A 26,193-nucleotide genomic window follows, 5' to 3' on the forward strand; every position below is an offset into this window, starting at 1 on the left:
GTAACACAATAAAAATCAATAAAACACAACATTAAAAGTCCAGTGGCATCCGCCACGGTATAAAAGTCACAAAGAACTAAGAAATCCAGCGAAGTGATATAAAAGGGAAACCCAGCGGAGTCCTCGCCTTCCTCCCCGTGTTCCGCGTCCTGGTACGCTGAAGAAAGGGAGGGAGCGGCAGTCACTATTCTTTTCGGCAGTTTTCATTCGTAAAAAGGGGATAAGTCGAAGACTTACCCCGGGTGGGCAGAGCTCTCAACTCCGCCCGCCGCTTCTTTAAAACTGCAAATCGGCACCAGCTGTCTCGCCGCCTCTGCTCTCCCGCAGTGCACAAGCTGGGCTCTTGTTGCTACTGCCGTCCGACTGTTCGCTCCGCGTCCCTAGTCGCTGGTGCTGTATCGTGCCCTGGAACGCCAAGCTCCAACCCGTCTTATGTGTCTCAGGCCTCATCTCCTAAGCCTCCGTGTCACTTCAGGCTCTCGTGGGTTCCCGTGACACTCATGGGTGCCTTCATGCTTCGGTCCTCTCTTGCCTCTCGGTCGAACTGCTTCCTGTGGTCTGCCAGGCCCTCTTATTGGCCTCTCTGGGATCTCTCGCAGGTGTGATCAGTTTATTATCAGGTAGGGGCGGAGTCTTTCCAGGACAAGTCAACAAATAAATACCATTAAAACATGCAGTAAAACTCATAAAAATAACCCAATGTACAATATTAAAACATTAAAAAGATAAAACACAACAAAAACATGCACAGTAAAAAAACTTAGATAACTTGTCCCTTTCCACCCCGTGACAGGTAAAGGTCCCACACAGTCAACAATCACTCTTTGAAATGGCTCCTCTGCTACTGGGACAGGACCGAGGGGAGCCAGAGGGATTCTTTGGTTTGTCAGTTTGTTTTGTCATGTATGGCAGTAACAAATGACATCCAATTTTAGACCTGGCCAGAAGAAATGTTTTGTAAGTGCCGAGGGGATCTGACCTCTTAAAGGAATCAGCCAAGTCAGGGTCACACTTTTCTGACTGGGTAAGTACAGAGGCTGGTCTTGAGCCGAGGTAGACTCCAGACTCGGGTTGGGTCTGTCTAATACTTCAGGAACGGACATGCCTTTGCCTCCAGCACAGTCATTACCTAGGATGAAGTTAATACCTTTGAAAGGCAATGCAAAATGTGGAGATCCCAGTTCTACTCCCTGGACAATGACACTTGATTGACAGAATGACTCTTCAGAAAATGGTAAGATCACTTCTCTAATGACGGACTGAGAGGCCCCGTGTCTCTCAGTATTTTCACCAGTTGCTGATCTTTTGGATTCCCAGTCAGTGAAATTACTCCCTTTTAGGATGAAGGGCTTTAATCAGTCCCACCCCTTCTGGTTGTGAGGAGGGTTGCTGTTTATGCTTTAATGCCAGACACTCTGCAATGAGATGATCCTTTTTATGGCAGTAGAAGCATTAACGCTCACCATGTGGAGGTGAGGGTAGTCTTACTGGCCTAGAGGAGGGGCAACTAGACTCAAGCTGTGCAGGATACAACGCTGCAGGTTTGCCTGGACGAGAAAAAGGGGTAAACACATTTTTATCTGTTAACAGAAACTCATCGGCTACCACAGCTGCTTTTGACATTGACATCACCTTCTGTTCGTTTGAGAACGTTATTACTCCATCAGGTAAAGAATTCTTAAAGTCCTCCAATAGCATTAACTCACAAAGGGACTAATCATCACTAACTCTGTTAGTAGGACACCATTTATCAAAAAGAGCCCCGTTTTCATGTGCAAACTCAGCATATGTTTGACTGCTGGACTTCTTGTGATTTCTACATTTCTGCCTGTAGGCCTCAGGTACAAGTTCATGCATGTAAAATTGTTTCTTTCAGCACTTCAAATTGCATTTACGCTCATGCTTATTTTAAGCTTATGTTTACTTTATATTTTGTAAAGCATGTATTGTTCAACAGTCACTTACTCATCTATTTATCCTTATGTGTTTGTCACACCATCCTTGGACAAAAGGCAATAAAAGGAAAGTCCAGTTATACACTTGTTCAGTATATAGCACAGAGTTTTATGAAGAAGCACTATACAGATAAAGTGATACATTTACCTATTTACAAATAGGTCACGAGATCCAAGGTCTGAGTGGATTGGTCCTGCAGTATTCATCCCTCAACTATTAAGAAGAGACTAGCAGATAATTCATCAGTGTAAACAGTAGAGCTGGTGGTCATAATGCTTGGTTTGCAGTGGGCAGAAAGAAATAATCCAAAAAGTTATTAGTTAAAGTTATAAAATTATTGATAATGATTTGGGTCTGGGAAAACATGCAACTAAAATGCTAACATGAAAAATATTATAGTTTGCAAAGATTGCACAATAGGTGTGTAAATACTGAGTTTCTTTGGATTCCCACACATGTACGTGTGGAAGGAAACAAGGATGTGGATATACTGACAAAACAATCATCGAAACTACAATCACTTGATTTACAGACACCACTGAGCAAAGCTTATGTTAAAAGTTATAGTCAAATCCAGCAAATATGGCAGAAGTACTGGGACATCGATACAGGAACGCATTCATACAAAATTCAAAAACATGATGGTCATGGGAAGTGAGCAAGAACCGAAATAAGAAATATCAGTCACCCGTCTCAGGATAGGACTCAGGTCTTCATAAAACTTTACAATAAATATAATGTGAAATCTATGGCCAACTGATGGAATTTGCGATTTGTAATAAGCGTGTCTGTTTTTCTGTCAAATTCCTGATCCAGTGGGTGGCAGTAATACACCTTTAAGCTGGTTTGCCAACTGCCATTAAACCCAACAGATGAAGAGGAGCTTCTGTGGAAAATACCTGTCTGAACTCTGGATTTATCTTTGCCTGAACCAGCGATTCCTTTTGTATGAACTACTAAACTTGTCAAATTTTATGTTAGACTCCAATATTTGAGTTCAACCTGCCCGAGTGGCCATGAGATCAGTTACCTTTTGTGTTATTTGCAGTTTACTTTGCTAGGTAGCAGAACAGTAACAAGTAGTTACCTACTTAAGGTATCTGCATTCTTTGTGCTTAGTTGGAACTTATTGTAACCCTTTGAATTATTTACCTGGTTTTTCTTGATTTAGGAACTTTTCAGCTTTAAATGAAGGAAAAAGTTTGACTGAATATGCACTTGTATAAAAGAGAGAGAGACGCAATAGTACAGGGTGGCCATTTATAAGGATACACCATAATAACATGGGAATGGTTGGTGATATTAAAGTCCTGTTTGTGGCACATTAGTATATGTGAGGGGGCAAACTCCTCAAGATGGGTGGTGACCATGGTGGCCATTTATAAGTCGGCCATCTTGGATACAACTTTTGTTTTTCCAATAGGAAGAGGGCCATGTGACACATCAAACTTATTGGTAATGTCACAAGAAAAACAATGGTGTGCTTGGTTTCAACGTAACTTTATTCTTTCATAAGTTATTTACAAGTTTCTCTTTGTTCACAGCCATTGACATGTTGAAGAGGTTAACACGTGAGGAGCAGATCAAAGTTGTGTTGATATCTGGTGAACGCAGTAACCGGGTCATTGCAGCAGATTTCAATGCAAGACACCCTACGAGACCACCCATCTCCCATGCTACAGTCAGCAAACTGCTTGCTAAGTTTCGTGAAACTGGTTCAGTGTTGGATTTGCCAAAATGTGGACGCAGGAAAACTGTGACTAATGAAGAAACATCAGTGGCTGTCCTAGCTTCATTCAGCAAGAGCCCACAGTGTAGCACTCGCCGCATGTCACTGGAGAGTGGCATTAGTGTAATGAATGGGCGAAACAAACGAGATGTGCAGCACCTGAAACTACGGATACTGGATGCCTGTGCTGGCATTTCTCCTGCGGTGTTGCTATCAGTGTGTGAAGATTGGGAGAAGAGGGTTGCACTGACAATCCAACACAATGGGCAGCACATTGAACACATTTTATAAGTGGTCAGAAACTTGTAAATAACTCATGAAAGAATAAAGTTACGTTGAAACCAAGCACACCATTGTTTTTCTTGTGACATTACCAATAAGTGTGATGTGTCACATGACCCTCTTCCTATTGAAAAAACAAAAGTTGTATCCAAGATGGCCGACTCCTAAATGGCCACCATGGTCACCACCCATCTTGAGGAGTTTGCCCCCTCACATTTACTAATGTGCCACAAACAGGACTTTAATATCACCAACCATTCCCATGTTGTTACGGTGTATCCATATAAATGGCCCACCCTGTAGAATGATAGAGTTGAAGAGCATCAGGAGGATTCCTGCATTTACAGTCACTCTAAATGTCTCTCAGACATTTGGCTTTTCTACTCTATATGCTCAGGGTGACTTTTTTATGACGATTCACCTCAGAAAACAGTCCCACAGCATGTGCTAAAGAGTATTTGGACACTTTGCCATTATGTAAACGCCAAGGGAAACCTAATGGCTGGAAATTTAGAAGATGAAATCCTCAATTTCTGCCACGGCATCCCATCTTCCTGTGTTCAAAAATGACTAGCCAACAGAAGATAAAGGGATAAGTTCTTCATCATTCTTTCTGCAGGAAAAGCAGCATAATGTGAAACAGGATCCTTGAAGATTTATTAACACATCCACAAGATTTTGTCCTCCAACAACCAAGCCAGATATTAGAAAAAATGTAGAGAAATAGATAAGACTGGTTGAACTTTAAGTCATTGCAGAAAAAAGCTTTGCAGGAAGGAGAGGGGAGGAAAAAGTGACTCACTGCTGGATGGAAAACTCTCTATGACCTCGTAACCCTCACACATACTTTCAAATGTTAACACATGTCTTCTTGTACAGCATGACCTTGTCTGACTCTCTCTCTCCGCCTTGTCTTTTTCAGTAGACTGGTTATAACCTCGTGTAAGATCCTGATCCATAACAGTTAAAATGGGAGGGGTGGAGGAGGCGACTCAAGCTGTGACATTTATAGCAGTTTACTTCACAACTCTCTAACATGACTTCTGGTCTTTTCATGATCATTCCTTTTTATTAACTTTTAGAGTAAGTTTCCTTTCATTCTAGGTTTATAGCTTTTCAGTCCACAATCAGGAGTTTTATTCTCACTCACTATTTTCAAAGTAAAATTGTAGCCATGACAGATGTTTTTAGGGAAAAATGCCAAACTAGTACACTGCATGCAGTCACAGAGAATAACTAGGAAATATAGTTTACGTACCAAAATGGTTCATCTTTGACATTAATTAAAGCTTAAAAATATCCAAATTTACTCGAGTCAAAGTATCTCAGATTTCACTTTTATGTGTATGTTTGTTACGACGGGTAATTTGCTATTTAGGAGAGACTTAAAACAGTATTCCCACTTTGAACAAACAGCTGGCTTGTTTAGCAAACTTATGCAAGAATAATAGTAGCATTAGTATTATTGTTTCAGGCTTGCTCTGTTTATCTTCTGTCTTAGTGTTTCCTGTTTTATTTTGGTAGTCTGCTGTCCTGTGTCAGTGTATCCAGCTTTGCTTCCTCTGTCTCATGATTATCCCCAGCTGTGTTTCCCATCCCGCTGTTTTCCTGTAGGTGTACTTAAGTCTTCAGTCTTTGCCTGTTTGCCACGTTAGCTGTGTTTAGTGAGTGTTTCATGGGCTCTTGTTTATGTATAGTGATGAGCTTGTAGTGTCCAGAGTCTTTGCTTTGTTTGCTTCTTTCTACTTTGTTTTTGAGTTTAAGTTCCCAGTGGATAAAGCTGAAACTGTAAGTTAATTCTTCTTGTCAGAGTCCTGCGTTTGGGTCCCACCCCTGCCTGCCGCACAGCTCACCTTGGTACATATTGTAATGTTTTTGTAAGTTTCAATGCAAACATGTGTATTATCCAACTAACTGAAGGAAACAAAATCTAATTTATTGCGTGCACTATACAGAGGTATTGCATTGTTTTATACCACTAAATTTCACTTCAGTTCTTTATATGTTAGAACCGTTCGGTGGCTGGCTGACAGACCAACAGCAGCATCACCCATTGTACCACACACTTTCTACACTGCCTTCACCAGCTCGCTGCAGGCAGCTTGGCAGTCCCTGAATTGGCAGGGAGTGCACCACGCCGACCATAAAACCAGCTTCACCTTCCAAGACCGCCTGTCTGGTTTGATTGAAGTATTCAGTTTGAATGCTGCACTGTCTTTAATCAAGATATTGAACATCTGAACATTGATCATTGTGAGCCTGTATGATCAGTTTAGTTTATTTGTACTGATATACCAACAATTCACAGCAACAGATTCTTCATTGTGTTATTACTGTTAGGCAGACCTTATGATATTAGAATGAAAATGCTAGCAACCAGTCGATCTCCTATATGAACGACCACTTGTTGGTGGCAGGAAAGAAAAAGTCTTTAAACAGGAAAAAACGTTAATCAGAACCAGGCTCCAGGGTGGGCAGCAGCTGCTTTATGGTGAGGAGAAGAAAAAGGATCGAGAGTGTTGATCAAAGGTGATTCCATGCAGCAGTGACATAGACCTGGGAGAGAAATGCTCATTTCATCATGTGACTTGTTCTCATATAGCATCTTAATACTCTACCTCAGGGGTCAGCAACCTTTAACACCCAAAGAGCCATTTGACCCGGTTTCCACGCAAAAGAAAACACTGGGAATGAAGAAAACGCTGCATATATTGTTTTTTACTTTAAAGCATCATTCACACACATAACATGTGGACCGCTCCAAAGCAGATGCACCCACCCAATATTTCAGCCTATCAAGCAAAATTTGGTGGTCAATGGTATCAAAAGCAGATGTCAGGTCCAACATGAGCAGAGCTGAACACTCGCCTGCATCGCTTTGCATCAAAATGTCACTGGACAGTTTCAGTAGAATGAGTGCTACAAAACATGACGGTTTGTCAAGTAAACATCTGTAAGCTGCTCAGCAACAACCTTTTCTAAAATCTTAGCAATAAACGTAGCAATGATTTGGAGATTGCTCTGTAATTGTGAAGAAGAGCAGGGCCAAGCGTAATCTTAAAAACAAGCAGGGACCAGCTCGAGTAAAGAAACGGGCAAAAACCTTCTACAATAACAGGATAAGATGCTGGCTGATTATTAAAGACCTCATATGTGGATTTACTCTTTCACACAGGGCTGGATACATATGGCTTTGTTTTTTCTTTAATAGTAACTGAAACCAGGATTTAATATTTTTTATCTATCATTAAAATTAGTTTGATGATCTGAAAAATGTAAGTGTGACAAATATGCAAAAATACTAATAAATGTGACAGAGGCCAAAACCGCTCTACTCAATTCACAGTGTCCATGAGCTAACTCAGTGTAGTTCGTCTGAATGTTAATGAATGATGAGAGGACTGAATCAAACCAGAAAACACTGGGCCCTAAAATAAAAAGAAACGTACAGCCTAAACATGATTCTCAGTTTCTTTTAGAAGAACTTACAGATTATTTATTCTAATGCAGTGAAAAGTCGTCTTTTTTAATCTCTGCTGCAAATGATTGTAAGAAAACTTGAAACACACCTAAAAGTAAAACGTCACCGGTGTTAAGAATCAACCATGAGCTCAACTGTGTTAGAAAAGCAACAGGAACAGAGGGAGCTCCATCACCTCCACTGTTCTCCACCACGTTACAAAGCCTGAGCTTCAGCGTGTTCTCTATGTGTTTTTGTTTATGGCCCATTCTTAGTAGGCCTTGTATGCGTGTCTGTCTGTTTGCTGGGTTTTTTTGTGCCCTATATGTATGAGTCAGTGTGAATGACTAGTTTACATTTTCTTTATATTCAGCTTGAGTTTAGGGAAAACCGAGCAGTAATGCCACCTTTCGGTTCTTCTGTCTCTGCATGCAAATATCAGCTAAACCCAGACGCTCAGTACTGCATCAAAATTTCTGTTATCTTCGACTTCTAATCAAAACAATTGGATTTGAAATGTTTATAATAATGCACAATGAACTGGCCTAACTCCTAATTCCTTACACTGGAGGGGAAGAGGGATTACTGCTGGCACTGTGACAGTCTACAGTTTCTACAAGTACGTTTGGCATGTAACACAGTTGCACTTAAAGTAGAGTAGAAAAGCACTATCTAAGAACCAGTTCAGTTATGCGAGCTGCAGCATGCTGGCAGCACTGGTTCTACTGGTCAGTTTGACCTTGAGTAGGCTGGACCAGTGAAACTCCTCTTTCTGTCAGCTCATATTTAATTGTTTCTCTACGTGATAAAGAAAAAGCTGCTGTGACACAGAAAGAAATCTGTCAGCACGACTCTTTGGACTTAAACTGTAAGAAATAAATGTGCAAAATTACAGAAAACGTTCTGAGAGCTCAGACGACTGTCCAGTTTTTGTTTTTAATAACTGTAGTTTTTAAAAGCCTGAAATTTAGATATTAGAAAGCGAAAAATAGACATTTTTCTGTCCTTGAATTGTTTATTGCTTACTGACTGTGTGTAGTGTGAACGGCCATCAGGCAGGAAAAGGTGTCAAACATATAAAAACTAGTGAGCAGCAGATCAAAGAAGTGTGAACGGCTTCAGGCACATTCAGACCTGTGAGACTCACACTGAGCCTCTGTGCTTCCTGTGTCTCTGCCATTCAAACACTTTGTACATGCTGACTGTGGAATATTCAACACTCAACTATAAATTCAGGCTTTTTCAATGAAGCAATTTTTACTCAGTGTTTTCATAAAAGCCTTACTTTTATGGATTCACTGCTACAGCGGAGAACACACACGAGGTTTAAGACCTGTGGCTGAAAATAAAAACGGGCATCACTGCATCAGTTCTGCACTCACCAACATCATTTCATGTTTTCACTCATTTCTTCACTGTTTCCCGACGCGATGCTTTTAAACCCGACTCCCCGTCTCTCTGTGGACCTGGCCTGTACCACTACATTATCTGTCCTCAGAACTTTGCCCCCCTTCCTTCTTTCACAAAATGGTACGATCCCAGACTGTCTTTGCATGTGATTGGCCGCATGGTTTGCCCATCATAATAAAGTCCCACCCCTGTCCGCAGGGCTCTCAGCAGGGCTCCCACATACCAAGGTGTCGTTCATAATTGACAGATGAAATTATCTCGGTGGCCAGATGTGGCCCTCGGGCCTAAGTTTGACACCCTTGGTCTACATTTAATAGAAGGAGAAGCTCTAAAAGCCTCCACACCCACTCATTACCTGGAACAACTCCCTTTTTGAGAAATCTTTACCTCAGTGCTTCACTTAGTTTCTTGAGCCTGTGTGTTCTAGAAGGAGATGAAAGACTTGTTCATTATGGGATGGATCAGTCCAAATTTGATGTGTTAATAATGAAGAAATCCTATTAAGTTTCACTAATTTGCAACTGCAGCTATGGCTTAACAAGCTTTTATGTAAGACTCTACGATAATAAACTGTAGTAACTCCATATTACCTTTGTGAGCTGGAACGACCACTCGCACATTTTGAGCCTCGCTCCTCTCAGTTATCCTTTAAATATGATCAGTGTGGATTCTCGTGGATTAAAGGAGGAATGAAAGCTGTCCGAGCAGCATGTGGGAGAGTACAAAAAGGGGAAAATAGCTTTAACCATCTTTTAAACCATGGTACTCTAATGGAGTAGTAGTGTTACTATGAAAGAACTAAAACATGGTTATGCGTTCACTATTATAATGGCGCTCAACTCAATGGCATTTTTAGGGTTTAATCTGAGGTCACGTGTGTTGCTCAGATATAAATGCTTTCCACTGATACTCATAAAACATCCCCGCAGTAATGTGAAGAGCAGGCTAACAGGCTGCGGTCCGAGCAGCAGCCTAAATGTCAAAGTTTGTTCAGTTTGTGTAGTTCAACAGTTTCTCCTCCTCATTCTTTCAGCTTCCAGCGTTGATCTACTTCCCAATAGCTTCAGTATGACTCACGAAGCATATCTAAACACTCAGCAGTTGTTAGAGAGCGGTGTGACATCGCTGCTCCGTCCTTCAGCGTCTACGCTCTCCTCCACGGGCTTCGCTGGCCCCTCCTCCTGGAGGAGACTCACCGCTCGTTCCCCGACGGAGGTTCACAACCAGGGTCACTGCTTAAAGCAGTCAGTGATCAGGAGGACTGTACTTTAAAATCGTTTTTGCTTTTTGGGGTTTTCTGCAGCACGTCATCTTAAAGTTTCGGTTTTAACAGTGTCGTTAAAATGGGACACAGGAGCCCCCCTGCAGGAGAGGAGGTAAGGATATCTGCATTTGACTGCAGTGCTTCAAGCAGACGTTTATGAAACCTTGCTTCAGCGCTATGTGCATCATTCAGCAGAGCCTCAAAGTCATGCATGGGGGATGAAAGTGCTGAAAGTAAAGTTGACCTTTGACAGATTATGACTGACATCTCAGGCGAGCCTTTTCACCAGAAAGTGAGCAGCTGGGTTTTTCTGTACTCTTTTCATTGTTCTGTCATTATAGTGACTTTACAGGCAGCTGCTGTGACGGATAATCCCGCAGATGAAGATGGATCTTCCCTCTCAGTTCGTCCTAAACACTCTGCTGGTGCTGATTATTGTTCCTCTTGCCACTTGTGGCTTCTGCCCCCGACTTTGCTCCTGCCCTCAGCCCACCGAGCTCCACTGCACCTTCCGCTCCCTTCTCACCATCCCAGCAGCTATACCCAAACACGTGAAACACATGAACCTGGGGTCAGTCGCTCTGGCATCCGTAGCATTGATTTAGCATGGTTATTAAACTGTCAGTGACTGGATTAAACACTTAATGCAGTGAAATGCTTTATGTAAAGACCGAGGCTTAGGAAGTGCATGAGTTGGTTTCATGTCTGTTATCCTCTCCACTCTGGTTTTGTTATTTAAGGTTCAACAAAATTAATAACATCACTGACAAATCACTGATGGGCCTGAGGAAGCTGGAGATGCTCATGCTTCATGGGAATGACTTTCACCAGCTACCTGATGGAGCGTTCACGGAGCTCAGTTCACTTCAGGTGCAATGACCTAAATCAATAAATGGTGGCAGGGGGATTGTTGTTTGAGCAAAACAGTGAATTTTAATGATGAATCCATATTAGTCTGAGCCTTTCATAATCTCTCATATGGTATCTCACATACACATATGATTATGAGTGTATACATAAAGCCTATATCTCCTAAAATGCTCGGTTTTAATACAATAATAACTATTTTACTAATGTGCAAAAGAGTCAGCACATATTACTGATTAATTCAACACGAGCACTTAAATGAGATTGTGCAAATATCTTAGATTTATCCACACAGTCTAGTTTTAGGAATAAAAAAGCAAAAGATATCTGAACCTGGGACAAACTGTGAATCGAAATTTACAAAAGACATCCAACTTTAATAATCATTTTATCTGCTGGACAAATTCCTGATTCTTCCTAAGAATTTGTAAGATATGAAGTAAAAATTGTGTAATTTTAAATCCCAAATTTCTCCCTGAAATGTTAATGAAACAAAGCACTGACATACAAACTGTATGATGTATATGTGCCTTGATGCTGAACCTTGATGCCTGGTTCATGTATGTAACTAGAAGTACTCTAATATGATGAGCAATAGAGACGTTCTCTGTTCTCCCTGCTCACTGATGTAGATGCTGAAGATGAGCTACAACAAACTGAAGGAGATCAGCAGGCACGCTCTCCACGGTCTGTGGTCTGTGGCCAGGTTACACCTGGATCACAACCAGCTGGAGTACATCCATCCAGACGCCTTCCAGGGCCTCACTTCTCTCTGGCTGCTGCAGCTGGAGGGCAACCAGCTTCAGCAGCTGCACCCAGACACCTTCACCACCTTCACTGTGAAAAGCCATTTTCATGTCTCAACTCTGAGGCACCTCTACCTGTCAGACAATGATCTGGTGACACTTCCTTCCAGGCTGGTAGGGACCATGCCCCAGTTGGAGAGCCTGTACCTCCATAGAAACCCTTGGATCTGTGACTGCAGCATGAGGCGGCTCCATGACTGGAATAAAAAGTTTCCAGGTGGTATTTTTAATATGTACGCTGCAATTATATTTAGAGCTTTCTTTTTGTGATGGTTAAAGTAAACTAAGACTCAAAATGCATAAAATATTCAAAGAGACGTGATGATCTGATTTTATAACGCTCATGCTCTGTTCTTTGCCCAGGTGTTGTAAAATGTAAAAAGGATAGGACCCTTCCTAGTGGCCAGCTGTGTCCCATGTGCTCGTCTCCCAGACACCTCCAGAGAAAGGACCTCTTTGATGCGGAGAACCTGGTCTGCAGAAGCCCCGTCATCACCTTTCCTCACAGGATGTCCACACCTAAGGATGTTGAGAGTGAGGTTTTGACCACAGAGGATTTTATAGAACCATTTGGAAATCTCTCGTTTGGCCTATCTGATGAACATGGGAATGAGCTGGATCTGATGTGTAATATTAGCAAGTCTAATGAGCTTACCAAGATCAGCTGGCAGCAGAGCAGTCAGCCTCAGCTGACCAACATCACAGTGGCGGTAGATCTGGACTGTCCAGTTAATAGAGAAAAATATGAAAAACTGTGGAGGCTCATAGCATACTACAGCAGTGTGCCAGCACATTTACAGAGGGAAATTATTCTAAGCAAAGACCTTCATCAAACCCATATGTACAGACAGGACTCTGAGAAAGATGCCCTGTACTACACAGGTCTCAAAGTTAATATAACAGCCCAACCACCATGGCTGCTGCAAACATCTGTGAACCTTCAGCTGAACCGGCTTCAGTCGTCAGCCAGGATGGCAAAATTGAGTATGAGCACAGAGCTCTCAGAGATGGTGGAGACGGAGGAGGTGCAAAGACAGAAGAGGTCATGGGTCACGATTGAGTCAACAAACACCAGTCATAAAGTCTTCAGTGCTATCCTAGGAAAGCAAACTCGAATGAACTGCAGCGTGCACAGTTCAGGTCAACCAGTTATTCGCTGGATGCTGCCAGATGGCTCCAAAGTGGAGGCACCGTACTCAAGTCCAGGCAACAGACTGTCTGTGTCCCGCGGTGGAACGTTGATTATTAAGGCTGTCCGCCCCACAGACGCAGGAAGTTACTACTGTATCGCCAGGGCTCACGAAGACTTTGCTGTCTTGCCGTTCTATCTGACAGTGCAGGAATCCTCCAGCCCTCCCCCGAGGGACGAAACATCAATCAAACCTAGTGAGGTATTTGTAGGCAAACCTATTTCCCTGCATTGCACTGCATCTGCCTCCCCCGATGCTGAAATTAACTGGATTCTGCCAAACAGCAGCATCGTGAGTTTCCAAGCCAACTCATCCAGAGCTTTAGTCTATTCCAATGGCACTCTACATATTCCACAGTCCAAGTTATTAGACAGTGGTTATTATAAATGCGTTGCCATGAATCAACATGGTGTGGATACACTGGCCACAAAACTCGCTGTTATCAGGCACAACTTCAGGAAGTTTCCAGCAACACCTCAGTCAGCTTCAGGAGTCAACACTCAAATTAAAATCCCCACAGAAGACACAGAAGAAGCATCAGGGGACACTGAAGGCACTCAGGGTGGGGCTCCAGTGAGCCACCTGGAGCCTTTGAGAAGGAGAACTCCAGGAGGTGTGGTCCCGAGCAGGAGGGGCATTCACCCGTCCAGGCACTTCTGGCGGAAGCCCCCAATGCTTCAGCAACCAAGAGGATCGCGTGTTGTAGACAGGAAGAATCCTACTGACAACACAAGGAGGATTAATATATCGAAAGGTAAAATAGATCCACAGAAATGGGCTCATATTTTGGCCAAGATTAGAGATAGAAAGGCTCAAAATGCTGTGACACCAGTCCCAACTCAGCACACAACAGAGAGGAAAGCTGCAGAGGGGACAACGCAGTCAAATGAAGCTACTAAAGGATCAGCAGACAGTGTGACTGAGCAGGCACGGCAGGGTTTTTTCAGGACGCTGCACACTCCTGTACACAATCCGCTGTTCAAAACTGATAAACAAAATGTACAAGACCAGGCCACACAACGTGTGACATCTAACAGCAACATTATAGACAACGCACACAGCATGCAAGCTACAACAGCACAGACATCCAACGATGCGGTCTTAGACCTACACACAAGTTCAAACAGTGTGTTTTCCCCACAGGCCACATCTGTTCCACTGTATGCTGTCACGTTCTGGCAGTCGCTCACAAACACAGATGTTAATGAGGATAAAACAGCTGATTGGTCCAAGGAATCACAGAGGCATGTCAATACAGATAGACTAAAGGTTATTGCCAGTTCGAGGAATGATAACGAACCCTTTTTGAAAAGGATCCTTTCAGTAAATCCAAACAAATCAACGAAAAGCAAAGAAGAAAAATATCCTAGTGAGCCTGTCATAAAATCTGATGATTTGCAGTCTGTAGCAAGGGCATCTCCAACAACTGGCTCTGAAGGCTCTGAATCCCCTCCACGCCTCCAACAACATAATTCCAGGCGAAGGAATGGGAGTCAGAGGAGGAGGCCAAACAGAAGGAAACAAAAGCTTGTGAAATCTGTCCCGTCTATGGCCATCACACCTGCCAAAGCTGTCCCAGCAACTGTCAAGACCACTCCCTCCACACTGCTAAAAATAGCTTCCTCAGAAGTTACAGCAACCAATCCCAGTACCACTGTTCCATTCACTGGCAGCCAAGAAGCGTCATCAGGAAAACTGAGTCATAAAGAAAGCACAGCCTCCAGGCACGACCACGAGGCAGCCACTAAACCCTCCTCCCCACCAGCTTCTTTCCTCCAAACAAAGGACAGCCATCTGCCATTATTAAAAAGCACGTTAGCGGCACCATCGCTTCCAGCAACTTTTCCAGAAGTGGGTGATACAAAGACAACCTCTCAAGCAGCCTTTGGAGTTTCAGACTGTCCACTAGAGCACTTCAGTGCACCAACACCGGCCACTTTGCAGAGGCTTATAAACACGCCTGCTCCACCTATTAGGCTTCCTGAGGAGACACAAAGGTCAAGTGTTATGGGTGACCTTGGACCTCTGCCAAGCTCTGACAGCTTGTTGGTGGGTTTTTACGCCACCAACACTTTAGAACTGCAAAGCAATGTGGAGGAGAGCCAACTGGGCCAGCAGTACACAACTAATGAGGGGATGCTGTTGAATGAGAGTGGGGAGGGGTTTTTGGCACCGCTGTCCCCATCCTCCACGTCTTTGATCGACCAAGTAATCAAGACAACCTCTGGGTACACTCCCAGTGACTTGACTGTGACACCAAGCACACTTTCCAAGGATTATTTGGAGACAGCTCTGGGTGTTACACAGACTTCTGCAGTACCTGAAAATTCACATTATACTTCTAGTCAAAGTAAACCCTCAAAGGTAGCTCAGAATCTTAAAGAAGCTCTAAATGAAAATGTTTTTCCTTCTACTGCTAGTACCTTTAAAGCAAAACCTACCTCTCCTGCCACTCCGAGGCTTGATCCTATAATGCGTGTCAAAGTGACAGTGGATACCACACTTCCCAAAATATCTTCCACAGAAGCCAAGATGGACTCTTCACTGAGGACCAGCATGCAGGAGACTCCCCGGATCAGAGTCGGCCATAATGAAGACCAACAAATAAACCCCATCATTAACATATCAGAGCCACGGAAAGAATTAAACTTCCAGCCCACAGCCCAGTCGGCAGACCACAAACCAACTAGCACACGTCTGACTGGCAGACAGATCGTCTTACAGTCGGTCACCTCTGCTCCGACTGCTACAGTCCAAACGAATCCACATAGAGGGACACTGTTAACAAGTACTCACAATGTGTCCAGGAAGCACCAGGTACCTACACAAGGATCTGTTCCAAGAGGAAAGCCAAGGATAACTAAGACTCATTTCCAGACGTTCACTGTTAAAGCTGAAACAGATGCTCAACTTCCCTGTGAGACCGAAGGTGACCCAAAGCCCTTCCTGTCATGGACCAAAGCTCTTAGTGGTATGTATGACTCAACCTCATTCATTCTTTTTTCCATACATTTTCAGAGCCATCATACTTCTGTCTGCTGAAACATGGCTATGAAAATAGAAAACATATCATTTATTGATTCAAATGGAAACATCCAAAAATATTTTGATGTAGTGAAATGTTAACCAGAGCAAAATGTAACTACCTGCAGACTTATATAAATATAGCTTGCAAAGATGTTTTATTGGAAATATTGGCACATAGTATATCAAATAGCAGATTATCAGCAACATTTGCAAGCATATCAGTATGTTCAGACATTCCTTATTACTGTAGATGTGTTTCCATATAACCTCCATGACTGACGATGCTATGATGTAGATGATGCACTTGTAAGATTATGGTTATAGTCTTGAATTTTGTAACATTTTTATAATCTATGTTACTTACTTACTTTATTATGATATGAGTTTTTAAAAGGGCCTTTAGCCTGCTCATAATTAAAAGTAACTATTTTGCTCTTATATGGTACGGGGGTTTTTTCCACGGTTGGCAATCACACTAAAATATTTGCATTTTTCAATAAGTCCTCTCATTTATTGTATTTTTGTACACTATGTAAATGTGACATCAATTTCTCTTACGCTAAATATTTTATACTCTCAATTATTTTCATCTTAAATTTTATTCTGTGTTTGAGAAAAGACTGTGCATTTTGTGTCTGTCCACTTTTGCAGGGGCGAATATTCCTCAGAACACCAGGGTCCAGAGGTTTGAGGTCCACCAAAATGGTACATTAATCCTCAGGAGCACACAGCTCACAGACGGAGGCCAATACCTGTGCACAGCGCAGAACCAGTACGGCACGGACACGATGCTGGTCAACCTTGTGGTCTTGTCTCAGCCTCCGCGGGTCCTGCATCCTCAGCACAGAGAAATGACTGTGCATCTAGGTGACAAAGTCAGTGTGGAATGCAAAGTGGAAGGGCATCCTGCGCCCCGGGTCACATGGGTACTCCCTAACTACGTCCATGTAGCTGCTGGTTCCGTTTCTGTTCCGTCTCAGCAGCACGTAGTTGTTGGAAATAACGGGATCCTCCGGATCAGCCAGGCCCGCTATACAGACAGAGGGATTTATAAGTGCATTGGCAGCAGCGCAGCTGGAACTGACTCTGTTTCAGTACGTCTTCATGTCCGAGCATTGCCACCCGTGATTCAGCAGTCACATCATGAGACTGCCACCATTTCAGAAGGCAGCCCTGCCTACATCCACTGCACTGCTACAGGTTCCCCTCCATCTGTTATTCGCTGGTTTACACCTGATGGTGCACAGCTCACTGCATCCTTAGACACTGGACAGAACCTAATTGTTTTCCCCAATGGGACTCTCTACATACAGCATGTGGGCAAAAGAGATGCTGGGAGATACGAGTGCTCAGCCAGTAACACAGTGGCATCCAGCAGGAGAACTGTGATCCTGAACATAAGGAAGAATCTGTCCTCTGCCAAGGCCAGTATCACCTTATCATCACCCCAAAGAACACATGTCATCTATGGGAGTAGTTTGTTACTAAACTGTGTGGCAACAGGACAGCCAGAGCCCCGAATCCTCTGGAGGACACCTTCTAAGAAGCTAGTAGATGCTCAGTACAGGTGAAACGTAAATCTTGTAATGAAACAAAATGCTCAAACTAAGTGTTGTCATTAGAAATCATTCAAAGCAATCTTAATTATTAATCATATGCATCAACTTTGGTTGTTTGTTTTTTGCAGTTTTGACAGGAGAATCAAAGTGTTTCCCAATGGCAGCATTAGCCTTCATCCAGTGACTGACAAGGACAGTGGCGATTACTTATGTGTGGCTCGTAACAAGATGGGCGACGACCACGTGCTGCTGCGGGTACACGTGCTGAGCAGACCAGCCAAGATCGAACAGAAGCAGCAAAGATCCAGTCAGGAGGTTTTGTACGGTGGGGACCTGACGGTGGACTGCGTGGCTTCTGGCCTCCCCAACCCGGAGATCAGCTGGGTTCTGCCGGATGGCACGATGGTTAACCCAGTCAAACAGAGCGATGGTGTCTCTGAGGGGCGCAGTCGCAGGTACGAGCTGTTTTAACTTCTACAAAGTGCTCCCAGTGTCTAACACAGGGGGAAAACACCTTCACCAGCCAGCATTTGTGCTGTCTGATCCAAGTTCTTCTGTGTAGATGGAAGTTTAACCATTTTTAACCCTGGAGAACCCATGGGGTCAGATCCGACCCCATGGGTTCTCCAGGGTTAATGAAGTTCTATTCTGTGGTGATGCTTTGTTTATCAGAAGGATCTGTGAGTGTGGGAACCTAGTCACTAGAGAAATGACTGAACATCCATCTTCCTTTAACTGTTTCATGAACTTCTGGGCATTATTACAGAAAACCGAGCTAATCTTCTTTCTGTCTCTGTGCTTTCCCTTTTGCTGCAAGAACTCGACTTAACTGTAACTTAAACAATTCTGCCACCATGGGGTCAAGAGCAGCTACAGAGCAAGTAAATGAATTATTTAAAAGTACAATATTGCTCCAATAAATTGTATCCATTTAAACAAAAATGACTAAAAACATAGCTTTGCTAGTTTGCCTTATGAAAAGTCTGCAACTACCCCATAAATATGTTGAAAGGTGTCTTATGTCATTGGTCTCATTTCATTAAAACTAGACTCCCTTGGAAACGATTAGTCGAGTCTCTAGTGCTCAAAGCTCACTAAACTATTTCAACAACCACACAAAGATATAAACACAGAGCGTGGATCGTTCACCCGACCGCACGTAAACAGGCACGCCGTCGGTGCTGAAGGCCGACGTCTCACAGATTCTGATGCTGCAGGTTTTGTCTCTCTCCATCCAAAATTCACTGAACCAGCAGCAAAAGAAGATCCAAACTAATCTTCATGTTTGATAAACATCGTTAATTCCCTCTGACTTTGGCTGTTTTGCTTCCACCACAACATAATCACACTTCCTGCACAGCTCTTTCTCTCTCAGTGAACTTCAAGAACAGTTTACCATCCTAGAGAAATCCTAGAGTATTTAAAAGTAGAATGGGAGGCAGAGCCTTCAGTTTTCAGGCCCCTCTTCTGTGGAACCAGCTTCCAGTTTGGATTCAGGAGACAGACACTATCTCTACTTTCAAGATTAGGCTTCAAACTTTCCTTTTTGCTAAAGCATATAGTTAGGGCTGGACCAGGTGACCCTGAATCCTCCCTTAGTTATGCTGCAATAGACGTAGGCTGCCGGGGATTCCCATGATGCATTGAGTTTTTCCTTTCCAGTCACCTTTCTCACTCACTATGTATTAACAGACCTCTCTGCATTGAATCATATCTGTTATTAATCTCTGTCTCTCTTCCACAGCATGTCTTTATCCTGTCTTCCTTCTCTCACCCCAACCAATCACAGCAGATGGCCCCGCCCCTCCCTGAGCCTGGTTCTGCTGGAGGTTTCTTCCTGTTAAAAGGGAGTTTTTCCTTCCCACTGTCACCAAAGTGCTGCTCATAGGGGGTCATATGATTGTTGGGTTTTTCTCTGTATCTATTATTGTAGGGGTCTACTGTGCAATATAAAGCACCTTGAGGCGACTGTTGTTGTCATTTGGCGCTATAGAAATTAACTGAAATTTAATTAAATTAACAGATTTCAGTCAGACTGAAACATCAGGTGTAATCACTAGTTATTTTTCCTTTGGTAAGAAAAGAACTTCATGTGACATGAATATGTGAAGTTTAAATTTAAATAATGTAATTATATATGTTGTATTAATTTAATACATTCTCTTTGTTGCCAACCAATGAATCCAGTCATGAAAGTGTAACAGTGAGTAACCATTTCTTATCCTTCTCTTCTGGAACTACATGTAGGTATGTGGTGTTTGACAATGGGACACTTTACTTCAACAATGTTCGCATGCCAGAACAAGGTGACTACACATGTTACGCGGAAAACCAACATAGCAAAGATGAGATGAAGGTCAGAGTCAAGATCAAAGCTGCACCCTCCCCACCGAAAATTCAAAATAAAGACCCACAGACTGTCAGCGTTTTCTATGGCAACGAAGCTACACTGAAATGTAATGCCAAAGGTGAACCAGCGCCAGTCATCACATGGTTATCCCCTTTAAACAAAGTGATTTTCCCTGCATTAGACAAATACCAGGTTCTGGATGATGGGACATTGGTAGTTCAAAAGATCCAAGGTTTTGATAAAGGTAACTACACATGCATAGCTAGAAACAATGCAGGACAGGACCGTGAAGTTACCAGACTCGAAGTCTTGATAACACCTCCAGTGATCAGTGGGTTAAGAGGAACTTTGAATGCTATCAAAGTAACCGCAGTTCAGAATCAGCAAAAGCTGCTGGACTGCAATGTACATGGAAACCCCAGCCCTCGAATCACTTGGCTTCTGCCAGGAAATTTGACCCTTTCTGCTCCATATTACAGCAATAGAATGGTAGTTCATCAGAATGGTACCTTAGAAATCCATTCACCCAAGGAGACAGACTCGGGGCAGCTGGTTTGTATTGCTCGTAATGAAGGAGGAGAGGTCAGGTTGGTGGTCAACTTGGATGTGAAGACAGTTGATGAGAGGCCACAAATTAGAGCTCCCAAAGCAAATGTTCAGTCACTGAGTGTAGGCAATGCTGTGGCTTTGAATTGCTCCTTTGAGGGCTCAATACTACTGCCTGTCACCTGGATCCTGCCCAGTGGTACACCTTTGCGTAGTGGTGCTCGGTTCTCCAAGTTTTTCCACCAGCCTGACGGCTTGCTGATCATCAGCAACCCCTCTATGGCTGAGGCTGGTATGTACCGCTGTCTGATACATAATTCAAGGGGGCTTGTGGAGCATACTGTTACACTGTCCCCAGGAAAAAAACCAGAGATCAACAGCAGATATAATTCCCCTGTCAGTGTCATGAATGGGGAAAACCTTTGGCTTCACTGTCAAACCACTGGTGAAGCACTCAGACTAGCATGGACTCTGCCTAGTGGAGTCGTCCTCAGCAGACCACAGAGAGCTGGGCGATACGCCATACAGCCCAATGGAACCCTTGCCATTCAACAAGTGTCAGTCCACGATCGGGGTCCCTACGTTTGCCGAGCTAGTAATGAATATGGCAGCTCCTTGCTCTCCACTGTGGTAAATGTAATAGCATACGCACCTCAAATTACTAACGGCCCTCCCTCTGTGACTTATGCTAAACGTGGAGTTGCTGTTCAGTTAAACTGTGTAGCAACTGGCATCCCTAAAGTTGAGGTAGCATGGGAAACACCTGACAAAATTCGTCTGGCTGCCAATGCAAAGCCAAAGCTCTTTGAAAACAAGTACCTCCTTCCGCAAGGTTCCCTCATCATCCAGAATCCAACACAAAGAGATGCTGGCATCTACCGATGCACAGCCAGAAACGCCATTGGCTTGGACTCTAAAGCTACAGTTCTCAACGTGTTCTAAAATGTCACCGTTCCTCTTCGTCTGTTGCTGCCCAAACAACTGCCTGATTAAAAGGAAGTGTTTAATCACCACATGTAGTAATAACTTCAGTTATAATGATGAGTTGATTAAAACCTGCAGTGATGCTTTGAGTGTTTGCTCTTTAGAGGCCGTTAGTTGAAGACACCGAGTGCCAGTTTACAGTTTTCACCATTTTGCAAACCTCCCATTTCAAGCATGTAGGAAATATATGCAGTTTTTTTGTTTTTTTTTATAGAGGACCAATTCACAACAACGATTTCCTCAGGCCACTTTACATTGTGAGGTAATTAGCCTACACAACTGGAAAGAGAAAGCAAAAGTAATTGTCTTGTGCTGGCACTTCACACTATCAAGCAGAATAGCTGTGTTCACCTGCTATGTGCAAGACAAATACTGTAATAAAGATAGACTTAAATAATATAAAACATCGTTGTTTCAAGTGACTCAGGGACGTGGAGCGTGCATGCCAGCATGCAAAACACAAAATGACTCTTTTATTCAGTAAAGAAGTGAAGATGATGTTGATTCGTTTTAGTATAAGATGCTTATCTTATCAAGGATGTGCAATGCTTTAATTTATTTTTCTAAACTTTTGTAATATAATTGTTAATTGGAAATCTACATTTGTATTCAAACTAAATATGTGGACAGCGATTTTGTTTTGCTGGCTTGTGATTACCTCAGCTGCTTATGATGCTGCCGGGGTGCGATGTGCAGGTTATGACAGATGGATCACGCCTAACCACAATCGTCTACATGAGACTGGTGCTAAATGAACAACATTGGAATAATTAGCATTTACGCCAATGACTGCCAAACTGTTCAGCATGTTAAAATGTAGCCTGGCGGGACAAAGCTGTGCAAAGAGTTACTCTGCAGACCCGGCCTTAAACTATCCGGCTTTGGCTCTATCAGCTCCACTCAAAGTTAATCACGACAAAACATTTTATCCTTTGGCTGATCTCCAGTTGATCAGTGAGCATATATTCCCAGCTGTATGTGTACCTTTTCTTCAGTGGAACAGTTATTTCTGACAAGGACAGATGATGTCAGCCTGTAAAGAATTGCTAAACAGCTCATTTAATTGTGAAATACTTTTGAACTTAATAAAATTGACTGAGAATATATGTAATTTTGTTGTTGTTGTATTTTTATTTAAAGAAGCTGAAACTGCTGGTATCCTGTGCTTTTCATAATAAAGGCCCAACCTGAATATTTCCATGTTTTTGTACCTTGGTGCAGATTTTTCAATAACTCACAGCAACGTGGAGCATCTTTGAATCTGCTTCTGCAGAGTGCTGACACTGTACTACGTTCTTATATGTAAATAATTTGTGTCTGTCAGACTGTGATGCGTAGCAGTTTTCCTTATTTGAATATAAAATTCCTCCACATTTCCACTAAGCTCAAAAACAAAACCTTTATTTCTGCTGAGGTTGGAAAGGGAACAAATTGAAAAAGTGATGACTCAAGAATGTTTTGCCACTCTGCTAAAAATGTTTGTAGTATTTTCTTGGAAATATAACTTTCTAACTCTAAATAAATAATTCAAGAGTGCAGTTTTTGTTTAGCTGGCCTTATAGATCGAACTTTGCAATTAGGACGAGGGAAGCTGGTCGCAGCTACGCTGAGTCGCCTCGGGGAATACAGCCACAGTCTGCAAAGCTGTGAGGAAATCAATTAGATTAGCATATATGTCCTAAAACAATCCCACTATGAGAATTTTAGCATCAGCTACTCTTTTTGTGACAGCTGGTATCAGAATTGTCAGGGTTAATCAGTAAACGGACAGATTTTCTAAAGTGCTTTTCCACTCTCCCGGAGCGCAGTACTCAACTGTGGTACACCACCCAACTTCTCAAATGCTGTGCAGCTTTTTCACCAGTAAAATGACTGGAATGCAATGGTGCATGTTTTTAATAATGTGGCTACAAAGATTTAAATGCAGAACTGAATAACCTTGAAGTCTTGGTCTGTGACCCAGGAGGTACTAGGCTACAGTTTGGAGATGCCACCACGGATGGTTTCCTCCTGCTGTAACTGTGGTTTTCTCACTGATCAGGATTATGTAATGCCTCTCCTCTGGGTGTTTATGCTCTTCATATGTACCTGTTACTTTGTTGTGCTTACCCGCTCTGACTTCAGATGATTTACAAAGGGAAGTCAAATCATAGGAAATGGAAAAGGACCCTTACTTCAGGGATTAGTGGTAATGAAAGCATGTGCCCTCCTGCTCAGAAACATCAATATATGGAGAATCTGCTGTGATCTATGGATGACTAGAGATTGTCACATGATGTCACAGCTGACTGATGAACCCTAAGCTGGGTGAGAGGCACTTCATGGCTGCGTAGCAGAGAAGATAAATGTAATGGTTAAAGAGAAGAAAATGCTTTCTCTCTTTGGACCATGAGAATAAGGACGTACAGATGCCTCTGCAATGAGAGCAGCACTAGCTCATCGTAATGATGAGATTTGGAGCTTTGAGCTAACTGTGAGTGTTAATGTGGCAGGTTGCTCATTTGTGACAAAGACACTGAGCTGAATGCTCGCGCTCATTCTAAATCATATCAGAGAGACTGAAAAAGGGACGAGTTTATTTACTGGGAGACTGAGACAAGCTGCCTGATGGTCAGCCAGTCCAATGAGATTCTGTGCTAACATGTTCACTTCACCATTTCCATTTAATATTTACCAGTGTTCAACACTGTAACCAAAATCTTCTGTGTTCTATAATCAGATTTTTAAATATACATTAGCTTTGTTTGGCATCCAAACTTCAGTCAGTTATAAAAACTATTGAGACCATTTTATCTGTAACATCTAAATCCACTGGCAGTGGGGCATTGGTTATCACTTTGTAATACAGTGTCCTGCTCTGGCCTTGCCGTTTACATAGACATTATTCTGACACGTACAAAGTGTTAAAGAATAAACACCTGAAATCCCACACAACAGGGGGCTACCCCAGCAGTACACTACGGCCCATCACACCATCCAAAGTGAGCACAAACAGCCTCCCCAGATCCCAATCCAAGCATGGGATGCAATAAACCTGATCCACACATACCTCCACCTGCAGGACCAACCGCCTCTGACACAGTCCCTGTGACAACCCACCAGGGTCAGAAACAACAAAAGTAGAAGAAGAAGAGGGACAAACATATCATATCATCATCTGAAAAAGCTTCTAGTTGACTTGTATACATTCAAAGATTACTCCCACTAGGTTTATATCTGGGACTCTCCACCATTTGACCTTAGAACTGAAGAAGCCAGACGCTTTTCTTTGCATTCAAAGAGTTCTATTGAAATGAGGTAAGGAAAAAAACAGAAGCATACATGTTTTAAAAGCATCTATAGTTCTGAATTTCCTGTTTAGTTAGGTGAGTTTCCTTTCATGCTCCAAACAACCTCCCATCTTCTATTCTTAATCTCTTATCCTTGACCTCAATGATGATGCCATCAATCAAGGAAACGTGTGAACATATTCCAGCTTCAATCTGGGAGACAGACACTCTGTACTTTTAAGATTAGGCTTAAGAATTTCAAAAAAGATTTTCACCGAGCCGGACCAGGTGACCCTGGATCCACCCTTCTCAGGATGCTTGCTCAAAAGGGGTCGTCTGATTGACGGGGCTCTCTCTGTGTCATTTCTGAACCGAAAATAAATCTTTTGCTATCAAAAATGTGTTTTTTATTCATCAGATGGTCTGAATATAACAGAAGTTATTCATTACTATGCTATGCATGATTGGAATAAGTTTTAAGTAATTTGATTTATTTATGTGGTTTTTATTGAATTTTATAACGTTGGTGGTCCTCGTGGACAAAAATGACCCCAAAGTACAAAGTGTTGCAAAGAGCCGTATTTTCACACCATACTGCTTTCAAACATCTTTGATCTTGGATCACTGATGTGTGGGGTCAAGCACTGGTCATAACAACCACAACAACAACAACAACAGGCAGCACTATGAGGAGGAAGGTGCTCTATATTCAATGAAATTTTATTTATACAGCGCCAAATCACAACAACAGCCGCATCAAAGTGCTTCATAATGTAAGGTCGACCCTACAATAATACATACACAGAAAGTATGAAAAAAGTACATTTTTTTACCATGTTGTGCAAAGCAATGACCAGCAGAACAAAGCACATATTGTCCTCTAATAAAATGAGGAGGAAGAATCAACGATCAGTTTACGACATCCTGAGTCTGGTAGAGAAGTTTTACAGTTTTTGCCCGTTGCTTGAACACATTTGGCAAAACGTCGCTCATTGTGCCAAAACTCTAAACACAAGTAAACACGACACAACACTGGGAAATATACCATACACATCTGTGCCAAAATGAAACTCCACTCCCAAAACCTAAACTCTGCTATCAAAACCTGACATTCCTCTGTCAAAATGTAACTCTGTTGACAAAATGACACATACTTGCATCATATGCAAACACTTACAGATCAGGGGGAACACACTAGTCTTCTTTACATAAAACACTGCAGTCCTTGATTTCCATTGTGTATTCAGAAGGCACATTTACAGGAGACACATTTTCAAACAACCAAAAACGCAAATAGACCTACTCAATAGTGTACATCGCAGTACCATGAATTCAGATAAAGCAAAAAAAAAAAAAAACACAACACAATAATACTGCAATAGAAAAAACACTATACTGTAAACACAAAAAACCATGACAATTGTGCATAAGTGGGCTCATGGATCCCGCCGTCTGTTGGGGTCTGGCCACAGGACCTCATCAACATCGCAAGCA

General features: G+C 42.5%; 1 protein-coding gene across 3 annotated transcripts; it reads left to right on the forward strand.

The window, feature by feature from the left end:
* Positions 1-1,473: 1,473 nt before the first annotated feature.
* mxra5a (matrix-remodelling associated 5a) lies at positions 1,474-22,541 on the forward strand. 3 transcript variants are annotated; one of them, XM_026158219.1, is made up of 8 exons: positions 1,474-1,564; positions 10,443-10,672; positions 10,842-10,971; positions 11,601-11,991; positions 12,138-15,935; positions 16,643-17,558; positions 17,679-18,005; positions 19,798-22,541. In XM_026158219.1, exons 2-8 carry the CDS (start codon positions 10,482-10,484, stop codon positions 21,386-21,388), a joined length of 7,344 nt encoding a protein of 2,447 aa, XP_026014004.1. In that variant the 5' UTR covers positions 1,474-1,564; positions 10,443-10,481; the 3' UTR covers positions 21,389-22,541. The 3 variants fall into 3 exon arrangements, with proteins under 3 accessions (XP_026014004.1, XP_026014002.1, XP_026014001.1); XM_026158217.1 differs by lacking the exon at positions 1,474-1,564 and adding an exon at positions 8,811-10,213; XM_026158216.1 differs by lacking the exon at positions 1,474-1,564 and having other exon boundaries at positions 8,811-10,672.
* Positions 22,542-26,193: the final 3,652 nt, after the last annotated feature.

Source organism: Astatotilapia calliptera, chromosome 23 (assembly GCF_900246225.1).
Source record: "Astatotilapia calliptera chromosome 23, fAstCal1.2, whole genome shotgun sequence".
NCBI classification, from domain to species: domain Eukaryota; kingdom Metazoa; phylum Chordata; class Actinopteri; order Cichliformes; family Cichlidae; genus Astatotilapia; species Astatotilapia calliptera.